This window comes from Molossus molossus, unplaced genomic scaffold (assembly GCF_014108415.1).
Source record: "Molossus molossus isolate mMolMol1 unplaced genomic scaffold, mMolMol1.p scaffold_m16_p_5, whole genome shotgun sequence".
Taxonomy (NCBI): domain Eukaryota; kingdom Metazoa; phylum Chordata; class Mammalia; order Chiroptera; family Molossidae; genus Molossus; species Molossus molossus.
The window spans coordinates 63,749,866-63,777,684 of NW_023425388.1; the positions used below are offsets into that span (position 1 = coordinate 63,749,866).

Genomic DNA, 27,819 nt, shown 5'->3' on the forward strand with positions numbered 1-27,819 from the left:
GGGGGCAGCCAGCAGGGACACCGAGAGGCTCTCTTGCCCAGGCACACGGCCTTGGAGTGGGATCGCCAAATTTAACAAACAATGACCACAACGCAAACAAACCCCAGAACAAGAAAGGATGCCCAGTTAGATTTAATTTCTGATAAACAACAAATAATATTTTAGCATAAGTATGTCCCATGCAAGATTTGGGACATACTTATACTAAAAAAGAATTTGTTGTGTTGTTGAAATGCACATTTAACTGGGCCTCCTGTATTTTTTCAGTCTATCTCGCCGAGAAAGCGCCAGAGGCAGGTGGAGCTCCTGGCACAACCTGCCCCCCAGGAGGGCTGCTCCCGCAGAGGGACTGTGGGGTGGGCATGAGGGGGAGGCTGGGAGAGAGAAGCCTACAGAGACCTGGGGCCCAGGAGGAAACAAAACTCTGAGGTGGAGAAAACAGGCAGCCTCTGGATCTCAGGGAAAGCACCCCCATCTCCCCGTCATCCCAGGTGGGGAACCTCAGCCGGACCATGGAGAAGATCAATGGCGTGGCCCGCTGCCCCTACGACCCTCGCCACAACTCCACAGCCGTCATCTCCTCTCAGGGGGAGCTCTATGCAGCCACAGTCATCGACTTCTCAGGTCGGGACCCCGCCATCTACCGAAGCCTGGGTAGTGGGCCGCCCCTCCGCACTGCCCAGTATAACTCCAAGTGGCTCAATGGTAAGGAGACACGGGCCCAATAGTGGGGTTCTCCCAGTTCTGACCCAGCAGCCCATCCTGACCCCCATCAATCCTCCTCCCTGCCCAACCTCTGAAAGGGCTCACACTCGCTTCTCACGTCCTCAGGAGGCCCAGAGGGGGCGTGTGTTTGCCCACGGAGATGAACTCTGGCGGAAATCACAGAGGTCCTGAGTGCCCAGGGCAGGTGGAGAGCAGGCTATGAGGGGAGAGAAAGGAATTGATTTGGAGGAACAGTTATGGGAAAGAAGTGATTAGAGGAGGGTGGTATGAGTTCCTGTCCCTTCGAGTTGAATCTCTGCTTCTCTACTAACTAACTGTGTGGCCTTGAGCAACTATTGACCTTCCTGGGCCACAACGTTCTCATCTCTAATACGGGGCTAGTCATGGTACTAACCTCATAGGCCGTTAGTAGGCGCAAGTGGCTGATCCATACAAAGCACTCACGATAGTGCCGGTACACAGAGAGTGCTCAGTAATGCACGTTCACTATTATTATAACTGCACTTTGTACTGGAGGTGGGGACAGGATTAGTTAGAGCCCCCAGGTCAGCAAGCTGGCAGAGGGGTGTCCGGGTGCCCATCTGGGAAAATGGAAGTAGAGTACTCCCTTCTCTGCCCCCTCCTCCTTGCTAGCCTCACCCACCCCTTGTTCCTCGTCTGCCCCCAGAGCCAAACTTTGTGGCAGCCTATGATATTGGGCTGTTTGCGTACTTCTTCCTGCGAGAGAACGCAGTGGAGCATGACTGCGGGCGCACTGTGTACTCTCGGGTGGCCCGCGTGTGCAAGAACGACGTCGGGGGGCGCTTCCTGCTGGAGGACACGTGGACCACGTTCATGAAGGCCCGGCTCAACTGCTCCCGCCCGGGCGAGGTCCCCTTCTACTACAACGAGCTGCAGAGTGCCTTCCACCTGCCGGAGCAGGACCTCATCTACGGGGTCTTCACCACCAACGTGTGAGTCCCTGCCCCTGCCACCCCATCCTGGGGTGCGGAGGACACCCTCTGACCTGGCCTTGCAGCCTGGTGGGCTCAGGAAAGTCCCTCTCTGAGTCTTGTTTCTCTTTCTGAATGGGGTCTGTCATGTCTTCTGCACCGGGTCATCTGAGGATTTTGCTACTTGCTGCCCCTGCAGTGGTCAGCATTTATTCTGGGTTGCTATGAAGGGCAGGCTTAGGCCAGATATAAATAAATAAAAGGAGCTGGATCACAGCTTCATGAAGAAGTTGCTGGTGAGCCCTGGCCGGTTTGGCTCAGCGGTTAGAGCGTCGGCCTGCGGTCCAGAGAGACCCGGGTTCGGTTCCCGCTAAGGGCATGTGCCTCGGTTGCAGTTTGTCCCTGGCCCTGGTTGGTCGTGCGGGTGGCAGCCACTCGATGTGTCCCTTTCATGTCGATGTTTCTCTCTCTCTCGTCCTCCCACTCTATCTGAACAAAAAATGGAAAAATGTCCTCGGGTGAGGATTAAAAAAAAAAAAGTTGCTGGTGATGAAAGTGAAATAGCTGCTTGAAGGAGGGGCTGGCAGCTCCGGGAGGGTGCAGACGCCTGCTGGGGAGGGGCCAGGGGGTTCCTTACAGTCCCTTCCTTGGCCTTCCCTGGTCCTGCCAGCCCACCCAGCAGAGTTCTGGCAATCCTGACCGCTTGGAAAACACAGGCTGGAACCAGGGCCTTTGTTTCCTCGGCATAAGGAAGGGGAGCCCTCACGAAGATCGAAGAGCATGAGCCCCCCTCCCACCTCCTCCTACATCGAGGCTGACCCGGTCCAGCGATTTCCACACAAAGAATGCTGAATGGGTGGCAGGGACCAAGGAAGCACTCCTACTGGGTGCTGTGCAAAGTTCTGTGTAAGAACATCAGAAACACATGAGCCGTAGAGAGGTGATGGCTTACCTTGGGCCGCCCATCGCAGGAGCTGGATGAGGGCCAGGCTAGTTATAGGAAGGACACCCTGAAAGATTGTCCAGGGCTGAGAGTAAAGCTGGGAAGCGGGAGCAGAGAGGCCATCAAACCAGGGGGACAGATATGCAACACAGCCCACACAGGCCAGGAGCTGACTGCCAGGACGTAATGACCAGCTTGGCAATGAGCACCAGAAAGTGAGCAAAGGTCAGGAGCCACTGAAGAGGCATCAAGGAGAAATGGCAGTCATATAGACTGTAAATAGTTTGCACTGTGTGTCTTCTCCATGCCAAGTGCTTGTTGGGTGGGTTGGGGGTGGGGGTGGAGGATACCAGGGAGCAAGAACAGACCTGTCTCTGCCCTTCAGGAGTTTACATTCCAGAGAGGGTGGTTATTAATTGTGATATTAACATATCGCAATTTTTAAAAAATATTGTTCTTTATTGATATTATAGAGAGAAAGGGAGAGGGAGAGAGAGAGAAACATCAATGAGCCCTGACTGGTTTGGCTCAGCAGTTGGAGCGTCAGCCTGTGGACCGAAGAGTCATGGATTCGATTCCAGGCAAGGGCACATACCTCAGTTATGGTTTGGTCATGGTTTAGTCCCCAGCCCTGGTCCGGGTTGTGCAGGAGGCAGCCAGTTGATGTGTCTCTCTCACATCGATGTTTCTCTCTCTCTCCCCCTCCCATTCTATCTGAAGATTAGTAGAAAAATATCCTCAGGTGAGAATTTCATTTTTTTAAAAGAAAAACAAAGAAACATCAGTGAGAGAGAACATCGATTGGTCGCCTCCTGTATGTCTCCCACTGGGGATCAGGCCCACAACCTGGACACATGCCCTGACCGGAAATTGAACCAGCAACCTGTTGGTGCATGGGACAATGCTCAACCACTGAGCCACACCAGCTGGGCAACACATCACAATTTTAATTGTGATAAATGCTACAAAGGGAAAGAGCAGTGTGTGCACAGAGAAACCTCTAAAAGTATGGAGGGGTGGTGATCAGGGAAGACTTTCTGTAGGAAGTGACATCCACAGGATGAATAGGAATTAACTTGGGGAAAGGAGCAGTCTAGCTAGCCCAAGAGAACAACACATGCAAAGCTTTTGGGTAAGAAGAAGTGTTTGAGGAACTGAGCCAGACCACTGTGACAAGAGCCTAGAGGGTGAGGAGGAGAAAGACAGGAGAGGGGCTTGGAAGGGCTGGGACAGGGAGGATTATGTCCTGCAGTCCTTGTAGATGACTTTACAGGTTTTGTCTTGATCCTGAGAGCAAGAAATTATTGAAGAGCTTGAAGCAGGCCAGAGACTAGCTCGGATGTGCGTTTTGAAACACACTCTGGCTGCTGAGTGGAGAGTGGATTAATGGAAACTTGGCAGCTGCAGGGAGGCCAGCCAGGAGGACAGTGCAGCATCCAGAGGAAGCGATGGGGCTGAGACCAGGCAGAAATGGACACATTTGGGAGAGGGACTGGATGCAGGGAACAGAACTATAAACATTTGGTGTAGCGGTATATCTCTGAACTGTTCACATCAGACTCACGGAAACATCAGACTCTAAGACTGAAAGGGGTCTTAGAGGTCATCTGGCTCAGGGTGCTGTGGGCTGCAGTATAGCAGTGGCTTGGTAACCCACTTTAAAAAAAATAAGAATAGACAGGAATAAAAATATCAGAGTGTAATATATTTAATAAGGGTAAGCGTTGTTTCATAAAAATCTATTACAGTTGTGTGTGCATGTGTGTGTTATACTGAGTTGTAATGTAAAATATATTTCCCACAGTGGCCATGGATAAAATGCTTGAAATCACTGACTTTATTTGACCCTCCCACAGGAGAAGGGAAGAGGATGAGAAAGCAGCACAGAGGAACCCACCAGGGCTTCTCATCAGTGGGTCTTTCTTTCCCAGAGGGTTTCCAGAGCATGAGGATATGTTTCCTCCTTCTGTGACACCCCAACTTGCAGAAGGCACCAGGCTCATCATAGGCATTTAATCAGCCTTGGAGCTGTGCCAGGCGGTGCCTTGACAGCTGGCTGTGGGGTGTAAGGAGGGTGCTGAGGCCTGGGGGGGGCGGGCAGCATCCCACCATCTCTTGCCTTTCAGAAATAGCATCGCTGCTTCTGCTGTCTGCGCCTTCAACCTCAGTGCCATCTCCCAGGCTTTCAATGGCCCATTTCGCTACCAGGAGAACCCCAGGGCTGCCTGGCTCCCCATCGCCAACCCCATCCCCAATTTCCAGGTACAGCTTCTCCTCCCCCTCTCTGTACACTCAGCCTTGCACCAGACTACCAGCCACAAACAGATTCCCAAACCTACACCCATCTGAGGGGTTCTACACTGATCCCCTAAGAGGATGATAACCTCTAATACTGTGGAACAAGAAGGGTAGAGCGGTTGGGAGGCAGAATAAGGAAGCATGCTCTGAGCCATCTCTAAATGTGACCCCACCTCCGGGGAGGTAGGGAGATGCGACCTCAGTCTACTTAGTGCAGGGACCTGGAAAGCACACATGATCGGTCTAGCCGGAATTTGGGGATTTTAGCTGGAGTTTGCTTGCAGTCTACCCAGCATGTGCACTAATGCCTGAAGGGTCTCTGAACGCCAGGAGTGGTGAGGACACTGGGTGCCCTGGGTTGCATGAGCATGCCCAGTGCTGTGAGAGAGACGGGGAAGAGCCACGGGGCAAAGGGAGCTACTGATGGTGGACTTGCAGATCCACCCAACTTCCTGCAGGGCCAGAATGGAGCAGGGAAAGATCTCAGGCTTTGCAGTCCTCCAATCTCGACCCAGATCTGGTGACCTCTCTCTGTGTGAACTTGAGCAAGTCACTCAACCTCTTTAAGTCACTTTTTCTTTATCTGGCATGTAGGGATAATTCCACTGACCTCATAGATTTTTGAGAGGGTTGATATACAACTGATATGGAATGTAGTAGGTGCTCAATAAATGGAGTTGCCTTCCAGTTTTGTTTTGGAAGGCATAAGAACTTGAGCAGGTAGGGACCCAGGAGAGGGAAGGCAGGGCTCCGCCCAACATGAGGGAGGGCACTTAAAGCCACAGCATAAGACCACAGGCCACTTGTTATCCACTCAAATAATCCATTTTTAGATCATCCAGTCCCCTTTGCATCTCCCCTCTTCTTCCCCAGCCCTGGCAGGTCCTTCCTGCCCCATCTTCCCAGCCTCAGTTTCCCTTGGTTCCCAAAGAAGAGGTATTTCTTCTTGGAAGAGGGTGCAGGGGACTCGGTGGGGATGTTGGGGGAGGACTGAAGAATCACAGAGTGCCCGTGACCATCTGGTTACAATAAAGAAGGAGAGACAGGGGATTGCTGCTGCCCCAGCGTCTCGGCACCTATGACCCTCCTCCCCACGCAGTGCGGGACCCTGTCGGAGGTGGGCCCCAACGAGAACCTGACGGAGCGCAGCCTGCAGGACGCACAGCGCCTGTTCCTGATGAGCGAGGCCGTGCAGCCGGTGACACCTGAGCCCTGTGTCACCCAGGACAGCGTGCGCTTCTCACACCTCGTGGTGGATCTTGTGCAGGCCAAGGACACGCTCTACCATGTGCTCTACATTGGCACCGGTGAGCCTGCCTGCCGGATCTGGGCGTGGAGTGGGAGGAAGGTGAGAGGCCAGGGGTAGGACCATGAGGTTCTCGGCCCTTTAAGGCCACCCTCATCTGACCCTTCCAGAGTCGGGCACCATCCTGAAGGCACTGTCCGCGACGAGCCGCAGCCGTCGCGGCTGCTACCTGGAGGAGCTGCACGTGCTGCCCCCCGGGCGCCACGAGCCCCTGCGCAGCCTGCGCATCCTGCACAGCGCCCGCGCGCTCTTCGTGGGGCTGAGCGACGGCGTGCTGCGCGTCCCGCTGGAGAGGTGCGCCTCCTACCGCAGCCAAAGGTAGGCGGTGCCAGGGCGGGCCTCTCCAGGCTTATCCCCGCCAATCGCGCTCTCTAGGGGGCGCTTTGGAGTCTGCTGGACCTAGGGTGTCATCCTGGCACAGTCTCCAGCTGTGTGCCTTAGAACAAGTCACTTAACCTCTCTGACCCTTGGTTTCTACCTCATAAAATCTCTGCAGGATTTTGGCAGGATTTGGGGAAGGTTAATTGAGATAATCGGCATAAACCACTTGTCACTGCCTGGAGGGGTGATGGTAGCTGTTGTCAGGCCTGTTGTCAGCCCCATAGTTAAAGCCCACTTGATTTCTTCTCAGTCCTTTCCATTCAGAGTGTGGCTTTTATCTTTGAAACCACAGCGCTTGTTAGGGAAAGGTGGGGACAGGTGGGAAAAGATGCTTTGAGCCACCCCACCCCCCATTTTTGCTCCTCTCCCTCCCTCAGAAAATGCACAGAAGTCTGGCTTGGCTGGGTGGAGGTGAAGAGCCATGTGGAGACGGGGTAGCCTTCCCACCCACTTCCAAGATCAGTTCTCCATACCTTAGCCGCAAGTCGATCACAGATTTGGCAACAGTGACACTGGCATTTAAAGGGGAACAAAAGCTTATTCCAAAGCCAAACAGAGATATAGCTCAGACTCTGACCATGTGAGCCTCTCCCAAGCTGCATCCCCTCATTTTTGAGCTAATAAAAAGCTGCCTTTAGCTGGCATAGCCACAGCCCACATGGGTTCCTGTGGCCTTTGCAACACAGAGACCTCCTGGTTGTGCCCATCTGTCCTTAAGATTTGGGAGACAGACGGATTTCCTGCTGCCAAGGATTGTCCTCCGGCCCGGTGGGGTGTGCTGGGAGATGGGCAGAGGTCTGGAGATCAGGGGTAGAGACTGGGTATTCCTGATGTGGCGGCCGGGGTAGGTGGGTGGGGCAGGGTGTAGACAGTCAAGTTCCCCTCTGCCCCAACACATGGCTCCATCAACAAAACACCAAACATCTACTCAGCCCTACCATGCTCAGAGCACTTTGCAGGGCTGTCAGTGTGAGAGGAGCCAGGCAAGATGAAATGAGCCTAGAACACTTGCATTTTCCTCAGAGCTCTGAATGTGTGGTTGGGGAGAGAAATCTCAGCTTGTATCTGACGGGGGTGTAGTGGGAAGGACTCGCATGCTGGAAGTGGACACACCTGGGGTTCCATCTCAGCTCCATTGTCTACTAGCTATACGATCTTCAAGTTCCTTAACCTTTTGCTCGTCCGCTTTTTCATGGGGAAAATAGTGATGGGGCAAATGATTTTAAGTTTTGGCCCAGTCATTGTAATAGTTGGGAATAATATTCATCAAGCACCTATCCAGGGAGTCATAAATGGTAGCTAGAGTCCTTATTCTTTTTTTTTAATCTCCAGAAGTGCATTTAGGGGCCTCCAGCCTCCTGGGCTTTCTGGAGTCTACAATCTCCAGCCTTGAATACAGACAGCACTGCTTGGCAATGAATCACAGGCCACCTGCTGATGGCATTGCCCCCCCCCCCCCGAGCTTGTGTCCTTTAACTCTGTGTTGTTTTGAAACTTTCCACTTGTACCTGGTTCTTTAAGGGTTGTAAATCCTTGAAGGCAAACTCAGTGTCCTAGTACTTTTTATATTCGACCAGGGGGTCACACCCAGCCCAAGGCATAAAGTGGCCTTCCGCACATGATTGATCCTTCATGATTTGGCCTGAGAGGAGGCTGGTGCGGGAGAGGAATGAGGAGCGGGGCTGGAAGTGGGTTGAGGCCAGCTGAGAATGCCAAGGGAGGATTCTGATTTGAATCCTATGACTGTGGGCACTGAAGTGCTCTTTGATCAGGGGAGTGACAGAGTGAATGGGTGTTTTACAAAGATCAGAGAGTGGCGTGCAGCACCGTCACGGGGCAGATGGTCGGCCAGCATGAGCCAATGTGGCTCTAGCCAGAGATGAAGTAATGGGGTCTGCAGCAGAACGAGGAAGAAAGCTGCCGCCAGGACATGCCCCCCTCACATGGTGCTGCAGACAGGGGATTGGCAGGTTGCACAGCATGGCCAGGTGGAATAACAAGTTAGAAAGAGGGCATTTGGGAGTCTGAAACTTTCATCTGATTTGGCTTCCTGTGTTTGAGATAAGAGCCGTTTATGTATACAATGAAAACCCTGCCATAAAGCTAGGTGGATATAAAAATGGAAAATAGGAGGTTTCATTATTGCAAAGTTAATAAAATGACCAGACTAAACCCATGCAGCCACCAAGCTGTGCACTGCAGAGTCCAGAAGCCAACTGTCTGTCATACAATGTCTATCATGCCACTGGCTAAGAGGCAGGACAGAGATGGAGGGTGGAAGTTACAAGCAGGCAGTTTCCAGCACCAGATTGTGGCTCCAAATGGGAACTGTCCAGGGTAGCAATGGTGTCCCAGGAGCCTGGAAGCAAGTGCAGTCCTACAGTCAGAGACACACTTTAACTCTTCCCTGCTGGGAGCTTTGATTTTCTTAAGAACGTTTCCTGCTCTGTAAGCTTTGAAGTGGGGCCTCTGCCCCACAATATGGGGTCAGTTGACAGGGTTTTATCTTAGGAGAGGTGTTTCATGTTTCTATCCAAAGCCGGCAGGAGGACCAGAGTGGGTAAGCAGAGCAGATCCCCTCCTCTGCCCAGAATCCAGGGGCTTGTGTTTAGCCCCCTCCTCTCACTCAGGCAAATCTCAGTGCCATTGGGCACAACCAAAACCCTAGCCTGGCCAGAGAGAAGCCTGGGCTCACAGAGGAAGAACAGGGAATGAACTGTGCCTTGGCTCTACAAGGCTGGTGTTTTGTGCATAAACCACTCCCTTCCTCGTTCCAGCATTGCCATTCAGGCTGCACTGAAAGGGGATGGTCTCTACCCCAGCTCCCTTGGGAGGAAGGCTCAGCGAGTGTCTCCTCCTGACCTTCCTCACTGCCAAGGCCCACCTCTGCTGCCATCCTAAGTAGCAGCCACTTGCTCCCAAGCTCCTGGAACAGAATTGCTACCCTGGACAGCTCCCCTTTGGAGCTTTGCTACTTGGCGCTGGAAACTGCCTACTTGCAATTTCCACCGTCCATCTCTCTCCTGCCTCTGAGCCCATGGACTAAACATGTTCCCTTCTTTAATGGGTGCTTGAGACATTGCAGTAACAAAACAGCATGGTGATACATTGCTGGTCTGATGGCTGCTTTTATGAAAGACACTCTAAACTGCCACCCAATCCTATAGTCAAAGACACACTTTAACTCTTCCCTGCTTGGAGCTTTAATTTTCTTTAGGACATTCCCTGCTCTGTAAGCTTTGGAGTGGAATTTGGCAAAAGCCGTGAATGCAAACAAGAGAGCTCAGGTACTGGCCCCAGGGCAGTCTTACTGGCCCTCTGAGGCAAAGAAGGCCAGGGACAGGACAGGACCGGAGTGTCCTTGGAATAGGAGAGGCAGAGGGGGTGAAGGATCCTGATGGGGGGCGGGGGATGGAGCTGGGGCTAGCATCTACTCTGAGGTTTCCCTTTGCTCTTTTCTTATTCTGTCGAGACACAAGGCACTTTATGTCTTGGCTTTGGAATGTTGACGAAAGTGGCCCTGAAACAGCAGTTCTCAACCACCCTATTCATTTAAGTCACCTGGAGAGTATTTAAAATGTTCCTGTGCCTGGGCCTACCCCAGTCCAAAGGCTCAGATAAAGGCAGCTGTTTTATTTGTTTGTTTGTTTGCTTGCTTAAGCTTTTTTGAAAAGATCCCCAGGAGATTCTAATTTGCAGTCAAGACTGGAAACCACTGTTCTAGAACTGGCTAGGCCCTAGATGAAAGAAGTAGCCAGAGGCAAATTGAGTTCTTCCTGAATCTTCTGCTTTTATCTGTGTAAACTAATTCAAATTTTCTGCTCTTACCCATTTTCTCTACTGGCAGACATTTGTTTTCGATAGATAGCATCTTATTTATTATTATTAATAATTACTAGTCATGGCCAGTTCTTTTTTTTCCAATTTAATAGTATGTTCCTTATAAGGTACAATATCAGCTGCTTTAGAATTTGGTTCCCCTTTCTGGGAGCTGGGAAAATACACTCAGGAGCTTGACTGAGTTCCTACTGGTTGAATTTGCTAGCAGCCGGTTTGGTCCATACGTCAGCTAGTGAGCAGAATCTCAAAACCACAGGTTGCTGGGATGATGTTTGTACATGTATTTCATCCCTCGATGCCTAGTTTGATGTATTCCACTGATGAAAGGCGCCCAAACCTAGATGAAAATGTGAGCGTACTTATCCTGTACAATTTACACAAATTGTGCTTGAGTAAGTAAAGTTGAAACAGATTCTTGAGCAACAGATGAGTGTTTTGGATTCCCTGGTGGGCAGAGTACGGCCTCACCCACTGAAACCCCAAGCATCGCCTCCCTTATACAAGGTCATGAGTTGCCCGAACAAGGGACAGCATTGTCTTCTTTGACCTGCTCTGGTTACACAGGGAAGCCCCACCCTCTTCTTTATGAGGTCTCTCATAAAACCTCTTTTCTCTCTGGAGCCTGGTCTGGAGACATGGTCTACTGAATTCACTAAAAATGAAGAAGTCATCTGACAGGGGCCTCTCCCTGAAACTTCAAGAGAAAAGAAGGGTTCTATCCTGGAGACACCAAAAACAGGCAACCCCTTGACTCTTTTGTGTATCCCATTAGCCCTCAATATCCCTGGCCCCTCTGGCCAATGGAAAGCCCCTCTGCAGACTCCATGGAGATAGTAACAGTACCTGCACCATTGGGTTGTATTAAATTCTTTCATGCTTGCAAAGCACTTAAAATGGTGTCTGGCATACAGAAAGTGTTCAATGAACTTATCATTGTGGAGGGCAATTGGATGGAAAGGGGTTCCCAGAGGGGAGTGGTCAGGTGTGTTCTTGGGATGCAAGTAAGGCTGGGAGACCAGTGGGCTTGAGTCTCGGGACCTCTGTCTGGCAGGGCATGCCTGGGGGCACGGGACCCATACTGCGGCTGGGACGGGAAGCAGCAACGTTGCAGCACACTTGAGGATAGCTCCAACATGAGCCTCTGGACCCAGAACATCACAGCGTGTCCTGTGAGAACCCCTTTGTGCCCCCCACCCAGGACCCCTCCCCCCAATTCAGGCTGTGACCCCCCATCAGAATCCTCTAGGACCTTGTGCCTTCCCTATCCCTGCTTTGTGTGACTAGACCCTGCTTTTGATGTGTGTCTGCAGGTAAGAAATGTGACTCAGGATGGGGGCTTTGGCCCTTGGTCACCATGGCAACCATGTGAGCACTTAGATGGAGACAACTCAGGCTCTTGCTTGTGTCGGGCCCGAGCCTGTGACACCCCCCAACCCCGCTGTGGAGGCCGAGACTGCCTGGGGCCAGCCATCCACATCGCCAACTGCTCCAGGTATGTGAGGACAGAGGGCTTGTACGACTACTGTCTTAACCTGGAGCAGGGCAGCCCCAGCCAGCTGTTTGCACAAAGGGATGGAGAGCACTTCAGGGCTGTGCAGGAGACTGGGCTGGTAGCTAAAGTCTGAGGTAGGCAACATGAGGCCTGGGGGCCTTTCCACTCTAGTGGGAGAGAAGTTCTGCCTTGTGGGGGCTCTTGATACAAACAGGAAGGCTGAACAGACATGGGAGTCACCCTTGGACAGACCTTAGCCTTAATAAGCCTTACTGGATTACCACTGTCTGAAGGTGTGGCCTTGGCCAAGCCACCTAACCACTCTGAGCTTCTCTAAGTAAGGGTTACACTCCCCACCCAAGGGTTGTTGAGAGGGTTACTGTATATATAAAGTGCTTGCACACTGCCTAGTACCTGGGGACTCCATAAAGTGGTTATAACAACTAACCCACAATTCTGGACACTCTTACAGTAACTGAATTCAGTATACATTTATTAACTGAACTGTCACAACAACTTCATGGTGGTAGGAATACAATCATCCTTACTTTAAAGACGAGAGTGTGATGAGGCACACAGAGGCTTTATTTAGTAATTTGCTTATACAGCCAGTAAGTGGTAGAGCCAGAATTTGAAAACTGGAGTCAAGTAGACAAGAGTGAATGGTGTCTCAGGTTGGAGCAAAGCACTTGCAGTGGTAGAACAGGGGAAGGAGCGGGCGTTTGAGAGCAACGGTTGGCCCACCAAGAAGGGAGAAACAAAGCTTGCGGACTGGAAAGGTGATTGGGGCTTTTTCTAGAGAAGTATCCTTTTGGCCCTGTAAGTAGAGGCCATATCCTCTCTGTACCTTTAGCTCTGAGCACAGCCTGATATATGCAAGAAGGCTCTCAAGACATGTTTCAAGAATGAATAAACAAATGAATGAATGAATCACTGTCTGGCACTTCCTGACAACAATTAAATCCATCTGCCCAAATGTAGACTAGACCAGAGAAGCTAGGGCTCAGGGGTCATCTGTCTCTGTCCCCTCCGACCCCTCCAGGAATGGGGCGTGGACCGCGTGGTCGTCGTGGGCCCTGTGCAGCACGACCTGTGGAATAGGATTCCAGGTCCGCCAGCGAAGTTGCAGCAACCCTGCTCCCCGCCACGGGGGCCGCATCTGCGTGGGCAAGAGCCGGGAGGAGCGGTGAGCTAGGCTGTGGCTGGCGTTTCTGAGACGGAGAAGCTAGCCCTGAGGGCTCCGACTTTCTGGGGCCTCTTATAAAGTGGCCGGGATTTCCCCGGTGGTCCAGTGGACTCTCATCCTTCCCAATCTGCACTCCCAGTGAGCTCTTATTAGAGAAGAGGGTGCTTGCTCCCTAGGGTGGTGACCTCCTCCCTTCATACCCCTCAGGTTCTGTAACGAAAACACGCCTTGCCCAGTACCCATCTTCTGGGCATCCTGGGGCTCCTGGAGCAAGTGCAGCAGCAACTGTGGGGGCGGCGTGCAATCGCGGCGTCGGGCCTGTGAGAACGGCAACTCCTGCCCCGGCTGCGGCGTGGTGAGGGCACGGGCGGGCCCGGGACCGGGACCGGGACTCAGACCCGTAACCCACGGGAGGGCGGGCCCGGGACCGCAGGGCAGGCCCAGGGGCTGCAAGGCCTGAAACCGCCCTGGCTCCCATCCCGAAGGAATTCAAGACGTGCAACCCGGAGGGCTGCCCCGAGGTGCGGCGCAACACGCCGTGGACGCCCTGGCTGCCCGTGAACGTGACTCGGGGCGGCGCGCGGCAGGAGCAGCGATTCCGCTTCACCTGCCGCGCGCCCCTGCCCGACCCCCACGGCCTGCAGTTCGGCAGGAGGAGGACGGAGACCCGAACCTGCCCCGCGGACAGCTCGGGAATCTGCGACACGGACGGTACAGCCCGCCCGCCCCGCCGGCCACCCCTCTCCCCGCCTGGAGCGATGGGGCAAGGGCGGGGTGGCCGCGAGCGGGCGCTCGGCGCGGGCGGAACCCGCTTTGGAAGAAGCGGGGTGCTGAGGCCGGTCCTTCCACCCCCAGCCCTGGTGGAGGATCTCCTGCGCAGCGGGGGCGCCGCCCAGCACGTGGTGAGTGGGGGCTGGGCCGCCTGGGGTCCCTGGTCGTCCTGCTCCCGGGACTGCGAGCTGGGCTTCCACCTCCGCAAGAGGACGTGCACGAACCCCGAGCCCCGCAACGGGGGCCTGCCCTGCGTGGGGGACGCCACTGAGTACCAGGACTGTAATCCCCAGGCTTGTCCAGGTAACCCTGTGCTAAGTAATCTCGGTTCAGGGCATGCCCCCTGCCCCCAGGGAACCTCCTCCCAGGGACCCCCATCTGGGAGACTCCCAGGCCTACCCAGACCCCACCTCATGCTCAGGTGATCTCTTCTCCCGGCCCGTTCTGTACAAGGTGCCCCAGAACAATTTCTTGTCCTGACCACGGACTCAGCAGCCACTCTCACAGAGCAGAGCTTTACCTCACTTTCCTGTCACTTTTTGTTCCGCTCTAGTGGGTTAGCCAGATGAGGAGCTTGTTTTGACTTGGTTTTTGATGACTCCTCTGCAGCCTGCATGCATTTTCCCTACCACTCCTGACAGGGAGGGGCCTCTCCCTAACTCAGGTGTGGGAGTGGGGGTGGGACGGGTCTTGATGCCAGTGTGGCCCAGGGCAGAAATGGCCGTGCCTGGGATGGGGTAGAAAACTATCTCAGGTCCTGCCTGCACCTGCAGCTCCCCTCACACACCCCGTTCCCATGTAGTGCGGGGCGCCTGGTCCTGCTGGACCTCCTGGTCCCCATGCTCAGCCTCCTGCGGTGGCGGCCACTATCAACGCACACGTTCCTGCACCAGCCCTGAGCCCTCCCCAGGCGAGGACATCTGTCTGGGGCTGCACACAGAGGAGGCACTGTGTGCCACACAGGCCTGCCCAGGTACTGAGTACATCTGGCCCGGGCTGGGAAGCACCATGGAGCCCTCCAATCCCCACCAGAGGGTGCTGGGGCAGTTAACCTCGTCCCAACCCACAACCCACAGAAGGCTGGTCACTGTGGACTGAGTGGAGCACATGCACTGAGGACGGAGTCCAAACCCGCAGCCGGCACTGTGAGCATCTGGTCTCAGGGCCCAGCACCTGTGCTGGAAACAGCAGCCAGAGCCGCCCCTGCCCTTACAACCAGGTTCCTGGTAGGTCTTCAGCACCTCCACACCGATGCTTCCCACTGATCTCCCAACTTCCTTCCCATCTGAAGCATGTATCCTGGGGGGATAGGGGTGCAGGATAAAACATCAGGGTGGAAGGCACAGGGCCCCAGGCTTATCCCACAGTTCCATGCTGACCCAGGGGTCCTCCCAGAGACACATGTAGCCCCAGAGAGACCCCTCTTCTCTCCTCCCCACCCCAACGCCCTCTCTGCTTGTCTTCCTGCAGTGATCCTGCCTGCCTCTAGTGTGGAGGAGGCCAGCAGCTGTGGAGGTAAAAGGAACCTGCCCCGCCCCCTTTATGACAATGTCCCTCTATCCCTCCTCTTCCAGGAGGAGACCCACCTTACGTGGAAATCTGGAACCTCTCCACCTTCCGCTTCAGACTGACAAACCCTGTGGAGTTTCCCCACTGCTTTAGCCCATGTGGAGGGGGTTCTGGGCAGTTTTGTCCATGCCCCTCAACCAGGAGGCAGTCATCTAGTCTGTATTCAGAAGAGTCACCCAATTCCACATCCTCTGCTTGCCTCTGGCCCAAGTCATAGGTGGTCCTGAGAGAGGCCCTGGAGAGGGGCTGCCCAGCCTGCCTGTTTCCATGGGCTCTGGCCTCGACGCTGTTCTTTATGTCTCAGCGCCTCCTCCTGGGAGGCGGTCAGAGGCTCTCCTCTGCGCAGTGGCCGTTTCCTTACCACTTCCCTCTCCCTCTCCCAGGGTTTAGTCTCATCCACTTGGTAGCCACGGGCGTTTCCTGCTTCCTGGGCTCTGGGCTGCTGACCTTAGCGGTGTACCTGTCCTGCCAGCACTGCCAGCGCCAGTCTCAGGAGTCCACACTCATCCATCCTGCCACACCCAACCACCTGCACTACAAGGGCGGGGGCACCCCTAAGAATGAGAAGTACACACCCATGGAGTTCAAGGTGGGAGCCCTCCTGTAGAAGCGGGGGGCAGGGTGATGGGTGCAACGGTTATGGCTCCAAAGTGGGCATACTGAGCTGGGCACCTGGGAGGGAGCAGTGGTGTTGTGAACAGAATACTGTGTCAGAGTTAGAATGTCCTTTCACTGACTGGCTCCTGATCCCCTTGACCTATATGTCCACTTTCCCCACCTGTCCCTTTACTCCTTCTTTTGTTCCTTCCTTCTCCCAGACCCTGAACAAGAATAACCTGATCCCTGATGACAAAGCCAGCTTCTACCCGTTGCAGCAGACCAATGTGTACACAACTACCTACTACCCCAGCCCACTGAACAAACACAGCTTCCGGCCCGAGGCCTCACCTGGACAACGGTGCTTCCCCAACAGCTGATACCACTGTCCTGGGGACTTGGGCTCCTTGCCTTCCTAAGGCACAGAGCAGGTGGAGATGGGACTGTGGAGCCAGTTTGGTTTTCTCCTTCTGCATTAGGCCAAGAACTTGCTGCCTTGCCTTGTGGGGTCCCATCCGGCTTCAAAGAGCTCTGGCTGGCAGTGACCATGGGAGAGAGGGCTAGCTTCAGGCTGGCACATGGCTGCAGTTCCAGCTCAGCCCAGGTTTCTCATGGCCTCCTTTCAACTCACCATCACGCTAACCTCCTGTGCCATGTCTGGGTTGTGGACCTTCTCGGCATGCGAGGAATTCGAGAGTGGAGAGGGCAGGAGGGCAGGCTCTTAGGTTTGGGGTTGAAATGACAGCTATGTGGCCATCATGGGCCAAGTCTTCCCCTCTCTGGCTGGCCCCAGAAAGGGCCTGGGCTACAACCTGGTTATCTCTGAAAGGAATTCATCCAATGGCTCCAGAAGCTCTGGATTTTCTGCCCAGGGCTGGGCCATTGTGGTGCTGCCCCAGTGTGACAGAGGGACCAAAGCTGGCCCAGGTTATCCACCTGTGCCTAGCAGTGTGTACTTTGCCCAGGGACATACCTCTGGTCAGAGGCAGTGAGGGCTGAGGACTGAAGACTCACCTTTGCTGAGGAGCCCTTTAATGTGGGCTGGCACAGGCTCAGCCTTGTCCTCCAAATGCACGAAAAATGGCCCAGGAGAAAAGGAGGCGGGAGCCCAGCCTCCGCGCCACTGTGGAGACTGTCTTCCAGTTGCTGCTCAAAGCGCTGTTGGCTGAGACCTGCTTGGGAGCCTCTGCTGGCCCCTCATCTGTTCAAGAACACACAATCACAACCTGCAACAGCAGTGAAAAGAATGTTGGGCTGTGGCATTATTAATTAAAGATGATATCCAGTCTCCAAATGGAACTTTGTCTTTGTGCATATGTGTGCGGGCTCCTCTTGGCATGGTCTAGTCACAGTACCGCGCTGGGGTGGCAGATGGTCTTCTCGGGGTGGAGGAAATGACCCAAGGAGAGTTTGACTTTAACAGAGGATATTTTTCCATTTGTGAGTACAAACACACACGTCTCTTTTTGGAAAAGAGATAAGGGACAAATAAATCTACAAGTGGGGACACAGGTGTGCCAAGGGCAACACAACAGGAGAGATTTCTGCACATCCTCTTAGCAGCTCTTCCAGGCATCAGCTCCACAGTGGAAATGTGGGCACCCAGCAGGGGAGTACTGATGAGGGTTATTTTATGAGGTTTTTACAGTGCTAATTTTAATAAAACAAAAATTGACTGAGAAATGAGTAAACCTGTGAGATGGGCCCATGCAGTTTTTGCTGGATTAAATAAAAATCACCTTAAAGCCTCAGCCCACAAAAGCAATGCTGTTCTTTTGGATGAGAATGATGAACTTGTTAAATTGAGAGAGCAAGTTCCTGACTTAATTAACTGGATCAATTCTCATAGGAGTCCTAGCAAAATTTACTTGTAGGTCACACTGTAAAGGCTGTGATCCTAGTGGTGGAGGAGGAAGAAAAGAGCATTGCTGGGACCCCACGTCCTGGAATCCCTTGTGTTTACTGGGACAACTGAAATAGCAGCGCCCTTAGGCCAGGGTGGAGCCAATCAAAGAGCTCACAGCACAAGGAGTATTTCTGCAGCTTTGGGATTTCTTACTGGGTTCCTGTTAGCCCCATGAGTCCAGAACTTGTGGAGGCCTGGCGAGGGGAAGTGTGTTAGACCTTGGGGTCTTGTTTTCCCCCTTGGTAAAGCCAGTCAAGTTCAAGAGTGTGAGGGCCCGGTTGCCTGCTTCCCAAGGGCCACTCATGTATGTCCAAGTGGAGGAGTAGATAGGTCTGTAAGAAGTAGTCATGGAAAATTCCCAGGTAATGCCCACCTATGAACTAGAATGGCATCAGTGAGAAGAAATCCTTGGGTGCCATGGCAAAACACCACACACATACACACGCACGCACATGACCACACACACACACACACACACACACACACTGAATTCTCTTTTTATAAAAACTGATGTGGTTTTGGAGGCATAACTATTCAGAATGCATGAAGGAATCCCACACCATGCAAATTAGCTTGCGTGGTTGACAAAGGCTACTCCATAACCAGCCCTGGCTTTGACAAGGAGGGTGTGATGCTCTCTGGCAGGTGCTTGAAGACACATGAAGGCTGCATGGTGTGAGGAAGCTGAGGTGTGAAAGATAAGGTGGCTTCACAGACCCAAGTGGCTCAGCAAGAGAGGAAGGAATATGCAAGGTTGGGTGCTGCAGACTTTCAATAACTGTGTGTGTGTGTGTGTGTGTGTGCGCGCGCGCACGCACGCTCGCGCGCATGTTCTTATTATTAAAGCAATACGTGTTCATTGCAAAACATTTAGAGGAGACAAGAAACCAAAAATATAATCACAGTTATATTGAAAACCAAGGCAGAGACTTAAAGATTTAAGTGGTGGTGTGAAGACATTTCTTTCCCTTCTCTCAGCAGTACTCTAAAAGCAAACAAAACAAACACACAAACAAAAAACAAAACAAAAGCTTTGTCACTATTTTCAACAACACATGAAGACAGAAAGCAGAAGAATCACGGTCATCTAGTGGAGTGGATGTAGGTCAAAACTAAGCACCCAAGCAACATCAGAAGAATCAGTAATTGAAGGAACCAGGTATCAGGAAAGTTGAGGTTAAGGTGGGAGCATGAAAAGAGAGGGGTTGGTTGAAAGTTTGTGCGTAAACTTTAGCTAGACCCTCAAGTCGTCTTCATCTTACCTTTTACAGCTAGGTCACCATATTTCTCTATCTCCACAGAGGACTATATATATATATATATATATATATATATATATATATATATGATCCCCTGAGACTGAACCAGAGAGGTCCTGGACATGGGGATACTAGGCAAACAGGTGTGTGTGTGTGGTGATAGCCTGTTTGGACAACTGGTGACTATATGATTTTCTATGGACTGCATGATTACCAGCGGGATTAGCCATTGCCTTTTCCAGCTAATTCAAAGCCTCTGGCACCCAGGTTTCTCCCCCTCCTGCTCTAGGCAGGAGATTAGAATGATTCTTTGGTTCAAGCCTACAGATTCTGAAAGAATAAGCCAGCTAGTCATCCGTGAAATAATCCTACAGCATAGTACACTCATTAACAAGCAGTGCCCAGGTACAAAGAACAACCGGCACAGACTTCAGGAAAAAGTGCCAACATGAAAGGAAGACCAAAACAAGTAAATAGATAAAGAGAAATTCAATGAAAATAGAGATGGTATATCAAAAAGCACATTTCAAAGACACTACGATTCTTCAGAAGAAGTGAAGATACTGCATTCAGGAAATAATACAGGATGCAATAAAAAAAATCAAAGCTCTTAGAAATTAAAAAAATACATGACAGCAGAAAAAACATTAGTAAAAGTATTTAAAGATAAAGGAGATTTCCCAGAAAATCAAACAAAAAGTCAAAAAAATGGAAAATAGGAGAAAAAAGGCAAGAAAATTAGAGAATCAATCCAGGAGGTCTAACAGCCCATTAAAAAATTCAGAGGAGGACCCTGGCCTGGTCACTCAGTTGATTGGAACATCCTCCTGTCCACCAAAAGATTGTGGATTCAATTCCTGGTCAGGCACAAACAGAAGGATCAGAAGGATGCTGATTGATATTTCTCTTTCACATCAATGTTTCTCTCTCTCTCTGCATCCTCTCTCTCTAAAATTACTTAGAAAGAAAAAAACATATCCTCAGGTGAGAATTAAAAAAAAAATTTTTTTTAATGTCCAGGCTGGTGTGGCTCAGTTGGTTGGGCATTAACTCATGCACTGAAAAATTGCTGGTTCAATTCCTGATCAGGGCACACGCACCAGTTGCAGGCCTGATCCTCGGCAGGGGCATGCAGGAGGCAGCCCATCAGTGTTTTGCTCTCACATCGATGTTTCTCTTTTTCTCCCTCTCCCTTGTTCTCTCTCTGAAAAGTCAATAAAAAATCTTAAGGGGAAAAAAAAAACTCAGAGGAAGAAATTATCAGAGAAAGAATATGGGGAAATTTGCCACGAATAAGAGGTCTCCAGATCAAAGGGCCCACCCAGTACCTAGCACCATGATGAGAAAGATTTACCTGTGGCACGTAAACCTAATGTTTTAAAACATCAGCTTTGAAGAGAAGAGTCTAAAAACAGACAAAAATGATTAAGAATCTGAATGGTATAAATCTCTTACTAACAAGATTTCAAGTCAGAATACAGTGGAAATTATCCTCAGAATTCTGGAAAATAATGTTCGGTTGTGAATTTTATACCCAGCCAAACTATGAGTCATATGATTATAAAATAAAGACATTTTTCAAACATGTAGTCTCAAAAAATGGAGACTACACATGTGCTCTTGTTTCACTAAAACAAAAGAGTAAACAAAAAAGTGTGGACTCAGAAGAAAGGGAATCTAACACAGGAATGGGGTGAGGAGAGAGAGTGTGGGCTGATAGACCACCGGACTAGAGACCAACAATACAGATTAGGAGGATAGCCTGCACCCAGACTGGAACAGGCAGATTATCTGGAAGCGTTGTCCAGAAAATTGTATGAAGATTTATTTTATAAAACTGTTAGGTGTGCAAAAAGACAAATTTAGATTCTAAGAAAATTAAGCAAAAAAAAAAAAAAGTTATTTTGGGGGGGTTCTTATTGTATGATTTATGTTTTATAACTTTAAAGAAAATTAAACACAGGTACAGAAAACCACACAAAACAAAAGTATAGCTTAGTAAATATAGAGCAAATACTTTTGTAACAATCACCCAGATCAAGAAATAGAACCCTGAGAAATACTCCAGATCCCTTTCATCTGTCTCAGCCTCCTCCCTGTAAAAAAGATAATTATTAACACCAGGAAAAACAAAAGAGCACACAGGAAAGGAAATGTAATCACTGTTTACCACTTGGTATAACCATGATAGTTATATATCATAATTAAAACACTGTATTGGACTTGTGCATAATCTGTAATACAGATATATTACAATTTTTCAGGGGACATCACCACAGAGACAAGCCTTGGGGTTTGTGGTGCCAGCTGAATGTTGGAGTGAATATTGAGAAAGAAAAGAATAAAAACTTATTTTTAATGATTTCTTTCCTGATTACAACTATTGTACATGTTCATTAAAGAACTTTTGAAAAACAAAAACAAAAAAGTTATAAAAAGAAAATACAACTGCCCTAAAATCCAACCAGGAGACAACCATCATTATTTTAGTAGGTTTTCTTCCAGGTATTTTTCTATGGCTGTGTGTGGGTTTGAGTGTTTCATAAAATTAAGATATACTGTGTATATGGTTTTTACTGTGATTTTAAGAGATAACATTATTTCAGTATTTCCCCAAGTTGTTAAAAATTCTGTGAGCCTCAGGACCCCTTTCGTCAGCTGCCCCAGGAGTGAGTCAGGGAGGGGAGACAGGGCCGTGTTTGTAGAGTTCCACAGGTAACCACGTGCCCCTACTCCCACCATTTGAAGTTCAAGTTTTATATTTTCATTTGTTTACACCACTGAGGAAGATTTACTTTGAAAAAAGCTTGCATAAAGGTTGAAAAATCCTGACCTAAAACATTCCATTACATAAGTCCTACTTCTATTACACAGATTTATCTATTCTATAATGTAAATTTATTCTACTCTATTACATAAATATATCATTCTATTACATAAATGTATCTTTATTTATTTATTTATTTAGTTAGTTAGTTAGTTATTTTTATCCTCACCCGAGGACATTTTTTGATATTTTGTTAAGATAGAGTGGGAGTGGGAGAGAGAGAGAGAGAAACATCGATGTGAAAGGGACACATCAGGTGGTTGCCACCCACACAACCCAACCAGGACCAGGGACAAACTGCAATGGAGGTACGTGCCCTTAGCGGGAACTGAACCTGGGTCTCTCTGGACCGCAGGCCGACACTCTAACCGCTGAGTTAAACCGACCGGGGCAAATGTATCATAATTTAAACCACTCTCATTTGTTTCAAAATTTTCTTTACCAAAGAATGTTATTATGCATCTTCTTGACCATATCTCTGACTATGTCCTTTGGATAAATTTCCAGAAGTGAGGGCGCCTAACATCTAGGGCCAGGTCTCTTGCTGGGAATGCATCCAACCAGCAGTGCGCTCTCCTTTCGTTATTACTAACCCTAACAGCTAACACTGACAAGCGTTATCCTCTCCAAGTGCTGTACCAAGTGCTATGCATTGATACCATCTTCAGTTCTTCCTACAATCCTGAGAACAAGGTACTATTATCATGCCCAATTTACAGATGAGGAAACTAAGGTTTAATAACCTTAATTGCCCAAAGTCACACAGCCAGTCGGTAAGAGATATGGAATTGCCCTGGCCAGTTTGGCTCAGCGGTTAGAGCGTTGGCCTGAGGTTTGAAGAGATCCGGGTTCGGTTCCCGCTAAGGGCACGTACCTCGGTTACAGTTTGTCCCCAGCCCCGGTTGGGTCGTGTGGGTGGCAACCACTCGATGTGTCCCTTTCACGTCGATGTTTCTCTCTCTCTCTCTCCCTCCCACTCTATCTGAACAAAATATCAATAAATGTCCTCGGGTGAGGACTAAAAAAAAGAGAGAGAGCTGGAATGTCAACCCAGGCAACCCATGTGCTTATTGTCAACGTGATAGTGTTTTTTTAAAGCACAATTGTTTAAATTTTCACTTTTCAATATTTAGTGAGTGACCAATTCCCCTGACGTATATATTGACTATCTGCATTTGTTCTTTTTAAGGGGAATGTCCTGTGCCTTTTCTCTCAGGTGGTCATCTTTCCCCTGTTGCTTTGTAGGAGAGCTTGTGTATAGAAGATGGCTAAGATCCTCTGTCCCTTCAGCCATGGGACATTAGGGAAAATGTTTCCCTGTTACGCTATTTGGAAGGACCACATGAATAGAGAAGAATTTTCCAATGACTTTGAGAGTTAAGAGCCCAGATCCTGAGGCTGAGCCCCTGCTGGGGTCACGAGCACAGTCAACACAGACAGAATTAGCTGCCCAGCCCCTCAAGCGCTAAGTGAGGCACTGTCCTGTTGGGAGCTCAGGATTCGGAAGAAACTGTGCCCGGAGTCCTACCCAGGCTGGCCTGCAGGGTTCTCCAGGAGTCCTCAGGGGTGACCTAGTGGTGCGGCTGAGGCCAGAATGACCTGAGCAAAGGCCAGGCTGGGACAGAAGCAGCTGGGCCTTGTAGAAGGCCCAGGGTCACCGAGACACAAGTTGTTTGATTACAGAGTCATTAGAAAAACTCTCCTTGGCCCTGGTCGGTTTGGCTCAGCGGTCAGGGCGTCAGCCCATGGACCAGAGAGTTCCGGGTTCAGTTCCCACTAGAGGCACATACCTTGGTTGCAATTTGTCCCTGGCCCCGGTTGGGGTCGTGTGGGTGGCAACCACTTGATGTGTTTCTCTCACATCAATGTTTCTCTCTCTCTCTCTTTCTCCCTCTCTCCCTCCCACTCTATCTGAAGATAAATGCAAAAATGTCCTTGGGTGAGGATAAAAAAGAAAAAGAAAGACTCTTCTTGGGGACTGTGTCCGGTTTTAGGAACCTGGGGCTCTGGACCAAGGTGAGTGAGCCCTTGTGTGGTATTAAAGGTGGAGGTCTCTTCTCTATTGAAGTCCCCCTTTTAGAATGTTGTGATGTGTGGAGAGGAGACTCATCCAGTTGGCTCTCTGAGGAAGACGTTCCCCCAGGCTCCCGTGTGGGGATGGTGGGTTCAGGGTGCCTGATTTCCCCAGAAGAAGACCCAGCCTGAACAGCACAGGGACTCTGAGATGAGTTACAGGTGGCAGAGAACGGCCAGGACTGGGCAACACCGGAGCTCTTAGCCAGCAAAACAGTCCAAAAGGGAAAAATGCCATGTATGAGGTTTTTCCCCAAAGCTCTGGGAATCACAGAATTTGTCAGGGACCTTAGGCCCAGCCCTGCCATTACACGCCAGAAAATGGAAACCCAAAGAAGGGAAGAGATTTGCTGAGGTCACACAGCTGGTGAGAGGTAAGGCTGGAGAGCCTGGACTCCAGACATTCTGTCCAGCATCTGTTCTGCCACAGAACAGGTCCTCAGAACCGGCACAGTGGGGCTATCAAAGCAAGTTTGGGTCAATATCCTCTGTCCCCAGACTACACAAACCATGCCAGACTCAATTTTAATTTTGCATCTAAAGGGCTGAATTGTGCTGTATGACTTGGGCAGCAGGACTGGGAAGCCAGCATCTAGCTGGAGAAGACCTGACTCTCACCCAGCTGTATCCTTTCCTGTAATGGCCCCACCCCGACCTCATGGGGAGATGGTCTCTTTGCATCATCAATGCGCTCCTAACTGTGGGTGCTGGAGGGGTACACCTGACCTGCTCAGAGACGTGGCTTGTGATCAAGGGTGCCCTGTACTCTCGGTCGGAATAACTATTGACCACTGTGGCCAGTCTCTGCCACCCAAGAGAGGAGCCCTGGTTTTTGTCTCTCATTTATTTATTTATTATTTATTTATTTTTTTGTTACAGATGTTTCTCCTTTCTTACCCCATTGGCACCCCCCTGCCCATCCTCCCACCCTGTCTCCGGCTTTGTTGTCCATGTCCATTGGTTATGCGTACATGTACTTAAGTTCTGTGGTTTATCTCTTCCTACTCCCCACCCCCTCTTCTGAGGGATGTCAATCTGTGCCCTACTTCCATGTTTCTGGGTCTACCGTATTCCTCAGACTGTTATTTTCATTATATTCTGTATATAAGTGACATCATGTGGTATTTGTCTTTTTCTGCTTGGCTTATTTCACTTACGATAATATTTTCCATGTCATCTCAAAGGATACGAGATCTTTCTTTCTTACAGCTGCATAGTACTCCATTGTGTATATGTACCACTGCTTTTTTATCCATTTGTCTACTGATGGACACTTGGGCTGTTTCCAGATCTTAGCTATTGTAAAGAGTGCTGCTACGAACATGGGGGTACATATATTCTTTCTGACTGGTGTTTCAGTCTTCTTAGGGTATATTCCTAGAAGCGGGATCAGTGGGACAAATGGCAGTTCAATTTTTAATTTTTTGAGGTAACACCATATTGTTTTCCGTAGTGTCTGCACCAGTCTGCATTCCCACCAGCAGTGTACTAGAGGCCCCTTTTCTCCACACCCTCGCCAACACTTCTTTGATGATTTGTTGTTATCTCTAAGAACTGTGCTAAAAGGTTATATCCTTTCCCCCCACCATGCCCTTATCCCCCTAAATCATCCTGATGGTTTTGGCTCCCTTTGGGTGTAACTTAGGTATTTCTCATAGATGTTAATGAATGCTTCATTTCGTCTAAGCATTTTTTTTTTCTTTATGGACTTTAGAGAGAGAGGAAAGGAGAGGAAGAGAAAGATAGAAACATTAATGAGAACATTAATAACAAACATCGATTCGCTGCTTCCTGCATACCCCCCACTGGGGATCAGGCCCACAACCTGGGCATGTGCCCTGACCGGGAATCAAACTGGCGACCTCTTGATGCAGGGTCGATGCTCAACCACTGAGCCACACCGGCCGGGCATTTCACTTTGAAAGTACAATCAGAATTTCCAATTTTGGGGAACTGCCCCCCTTTAAAAATTTTAAAGTTCCCAGTGTTCTTGGCAATAGATAAATACAATAAAATTTTAGTTAAAGGAATACGTTATTCAACCAGGATGTTTCCACTTTAATTTTAAATTGGCATATTAATGACTTATCAAATAAATACAGTGGAACCTCAGTTCTCGAACTCAATTTGCTCTGTAAGGCTGTTTGGGAAGCGATCTGTTCAAAAACTAAATCACTTTTTCCCAATAAAAATAATATAAATTGAATTAATCTATTCCAGACCCCCAAATGATTTCCTGTTTTAACCTTTCTTATACACAGTACATGTCTAAGCTCTAACATTGTTCTTACAACTTTCCTTTTCTCTTTGCTGCAGTCACTAACCTTCTTAGGACCCATGGTGACTTACTGTATATATTTAATAATAATAAGCACCCAAAAAAGAAAAAAAAAAAAAAAAACCCACAAAAATATTCACAGCACAATTTCCTGAGATGTTAACAACTCAAAGTTTAGCAGTAAACCAACTCATACTCATGCATTCTCTCCTTTGTTTGTCGCCTGAGAGAGACGCATGACTGATCATACGGACATCAGCATGAGAGGGTTCTCGAATGGAAGTTTTATTCGGCAACCAAGACATTTTTCCATGAACAACTTGGTCGAGACCCGAACTATTCGTCATGGGAGACATTCAAGAACCAAGGCTTGACTGCATTGCATTTTGTGGGAGTCCCCTCAGTTTTCTTTCTAATTGTCTTGCAGGTAGTACATGGTATTTTTTCACTTATGAGTAGGTCAATTTGATTGTGGCCACAGGAGAGTCTTAAGTGTGACATCACTGATCCAATAAAGAAAGAGAATATAGCCTTCCATTCTTTATCTTCCTCTGTAGCAGTCCCTGCTCCCTGCTTCCCCCTTCACTTATTCATCAGTAATTTGCTCAGCACCTAGAAGCATGCCCCAACTGAGCTCTGGGGCTACCGAAATGAACAAGCCATGATCCCCATCCTCAAGGTGCTCTCTACCTAGCAGGGGAGCTGCACAAACCCAAAATACCTAGGTTCACTGTTTCCCTGACTCCCTACCCTCCCTGCCAGACCCTCTCATTTGTGCCCAAGAAACCCTGGCTAACTGCTAAGTCACACTTTGTATCCTCTGTGGCCCCTGGCATAGAGTCGTATACTCAGAATTCGACTTACAGGTCCACCTAAATCTCCTGACTGGTCCAGCCCATTATTTTCTTTCTATCATCCTCTGTGTCTCTCTGATCAAGTCATTCTAACAATAAGGCTATGCCTCCTGCCAAATCATATCTATCATAAGCTGAGATCACATCCAAAATTCTCATCTTCTAAAGTAATCTTTCTTGGTCCACTCCACCCTTGTCACCAATTGTTATACTCTTAAATATTATGAATTCATTTTGTATTAAGACTTTTTTGTTTTTTGGTAGGTTGCTTCAGAAATGTTCAGATGGTCTGTCTCTCAATGAGATTTTTTAAATAAAGAAATTTCAACACAGAAAGGGTATAATAGGTTTTAAGTTCCTTCATATCAAAGATTGTTTTATTTCTTCATGGTGCTTAAGAAAAACAGCAATATAGCTATAAATACTTATCATATGTCAAGCTCTGTTCTAAGCATTTAATGTGTATTGATTCCAATTCTAAGATATAAGTGTTATTATTATCCTCATTTTTCAGATGAGGAAACTGAGAACCAAAACATAAAGGAACCAGATTCACATCACCCAGTTAGTAAATGGCAAAG

The 27,819-nt window shown here is 49.5% G+C and overlaps 1 protein-coding gene across 1 annotated transcript in view; it reads left to right on the forward strand.

Moving 5' to 3' along the window:
* The window catches only part of SEMA5B (semaphorin 5B), a 111,819-nt gene extending 94,968 nt beyond the window's left edge, over positions 1-16,851 (forward strand). Inside the window, exons 7-22 of the mRNA XM_036243065.1 lie at positions 492-705; positions 1,394-1,679; positions 4,728-4,863; positions 5,999-6,206; positions 6,316-6,523; positions 11,478-11,595; positions 11,737-11,918; positions 12,961-13,104; positions 13,312-13,459; positions 13,590-13,815; positions 13,960-14,178; positions 14,678-14,848; positions 14,952-15,101; positions 15,346-15,390; positions 15,828-16,033; positions 16,263-16,851. Of these exons, the coding sequence (XP_036098958.1) occupies positions 492-705; positions 1,394-1,679; positions 4,728-4,863; positions 5,999-6,206; positions 6,316-6,523; positions 11,478-11,595; positions 11,737-11,918; positions 12,961-13,104; positions 13,312-13,459; positions 13,590-13,815; positions 13,960-14,178; positions 14,678-14,848; positions 14,952-15,101; positions 15,346-15,390; positions 15,828-16,033; positions 16,263-16,421 (2,820 nt within the window). The 3' untranslated portion in view covers positions 16,422-16,851. The remainder of the gene's footprint in view (positions 1-491; positions 706-1,393; positions 1,680-4,727; positions 4,864-5,998; positions 6,207-6,315; positions 6,524-11,477; positions 11,596-11,736; positions 11,919-12,960; positions 13,105-13,311; positions 13,460-13,589; positions 13,816-13,959; positions 14,179-14,677; positions 14,849-14,951; positions 15,102-15,345; positions 15,391-15,827; positions 16,034-16,262) is intronic.
* Positions 16,852-27,819: the final 10,968 nt, after the last annotated feature.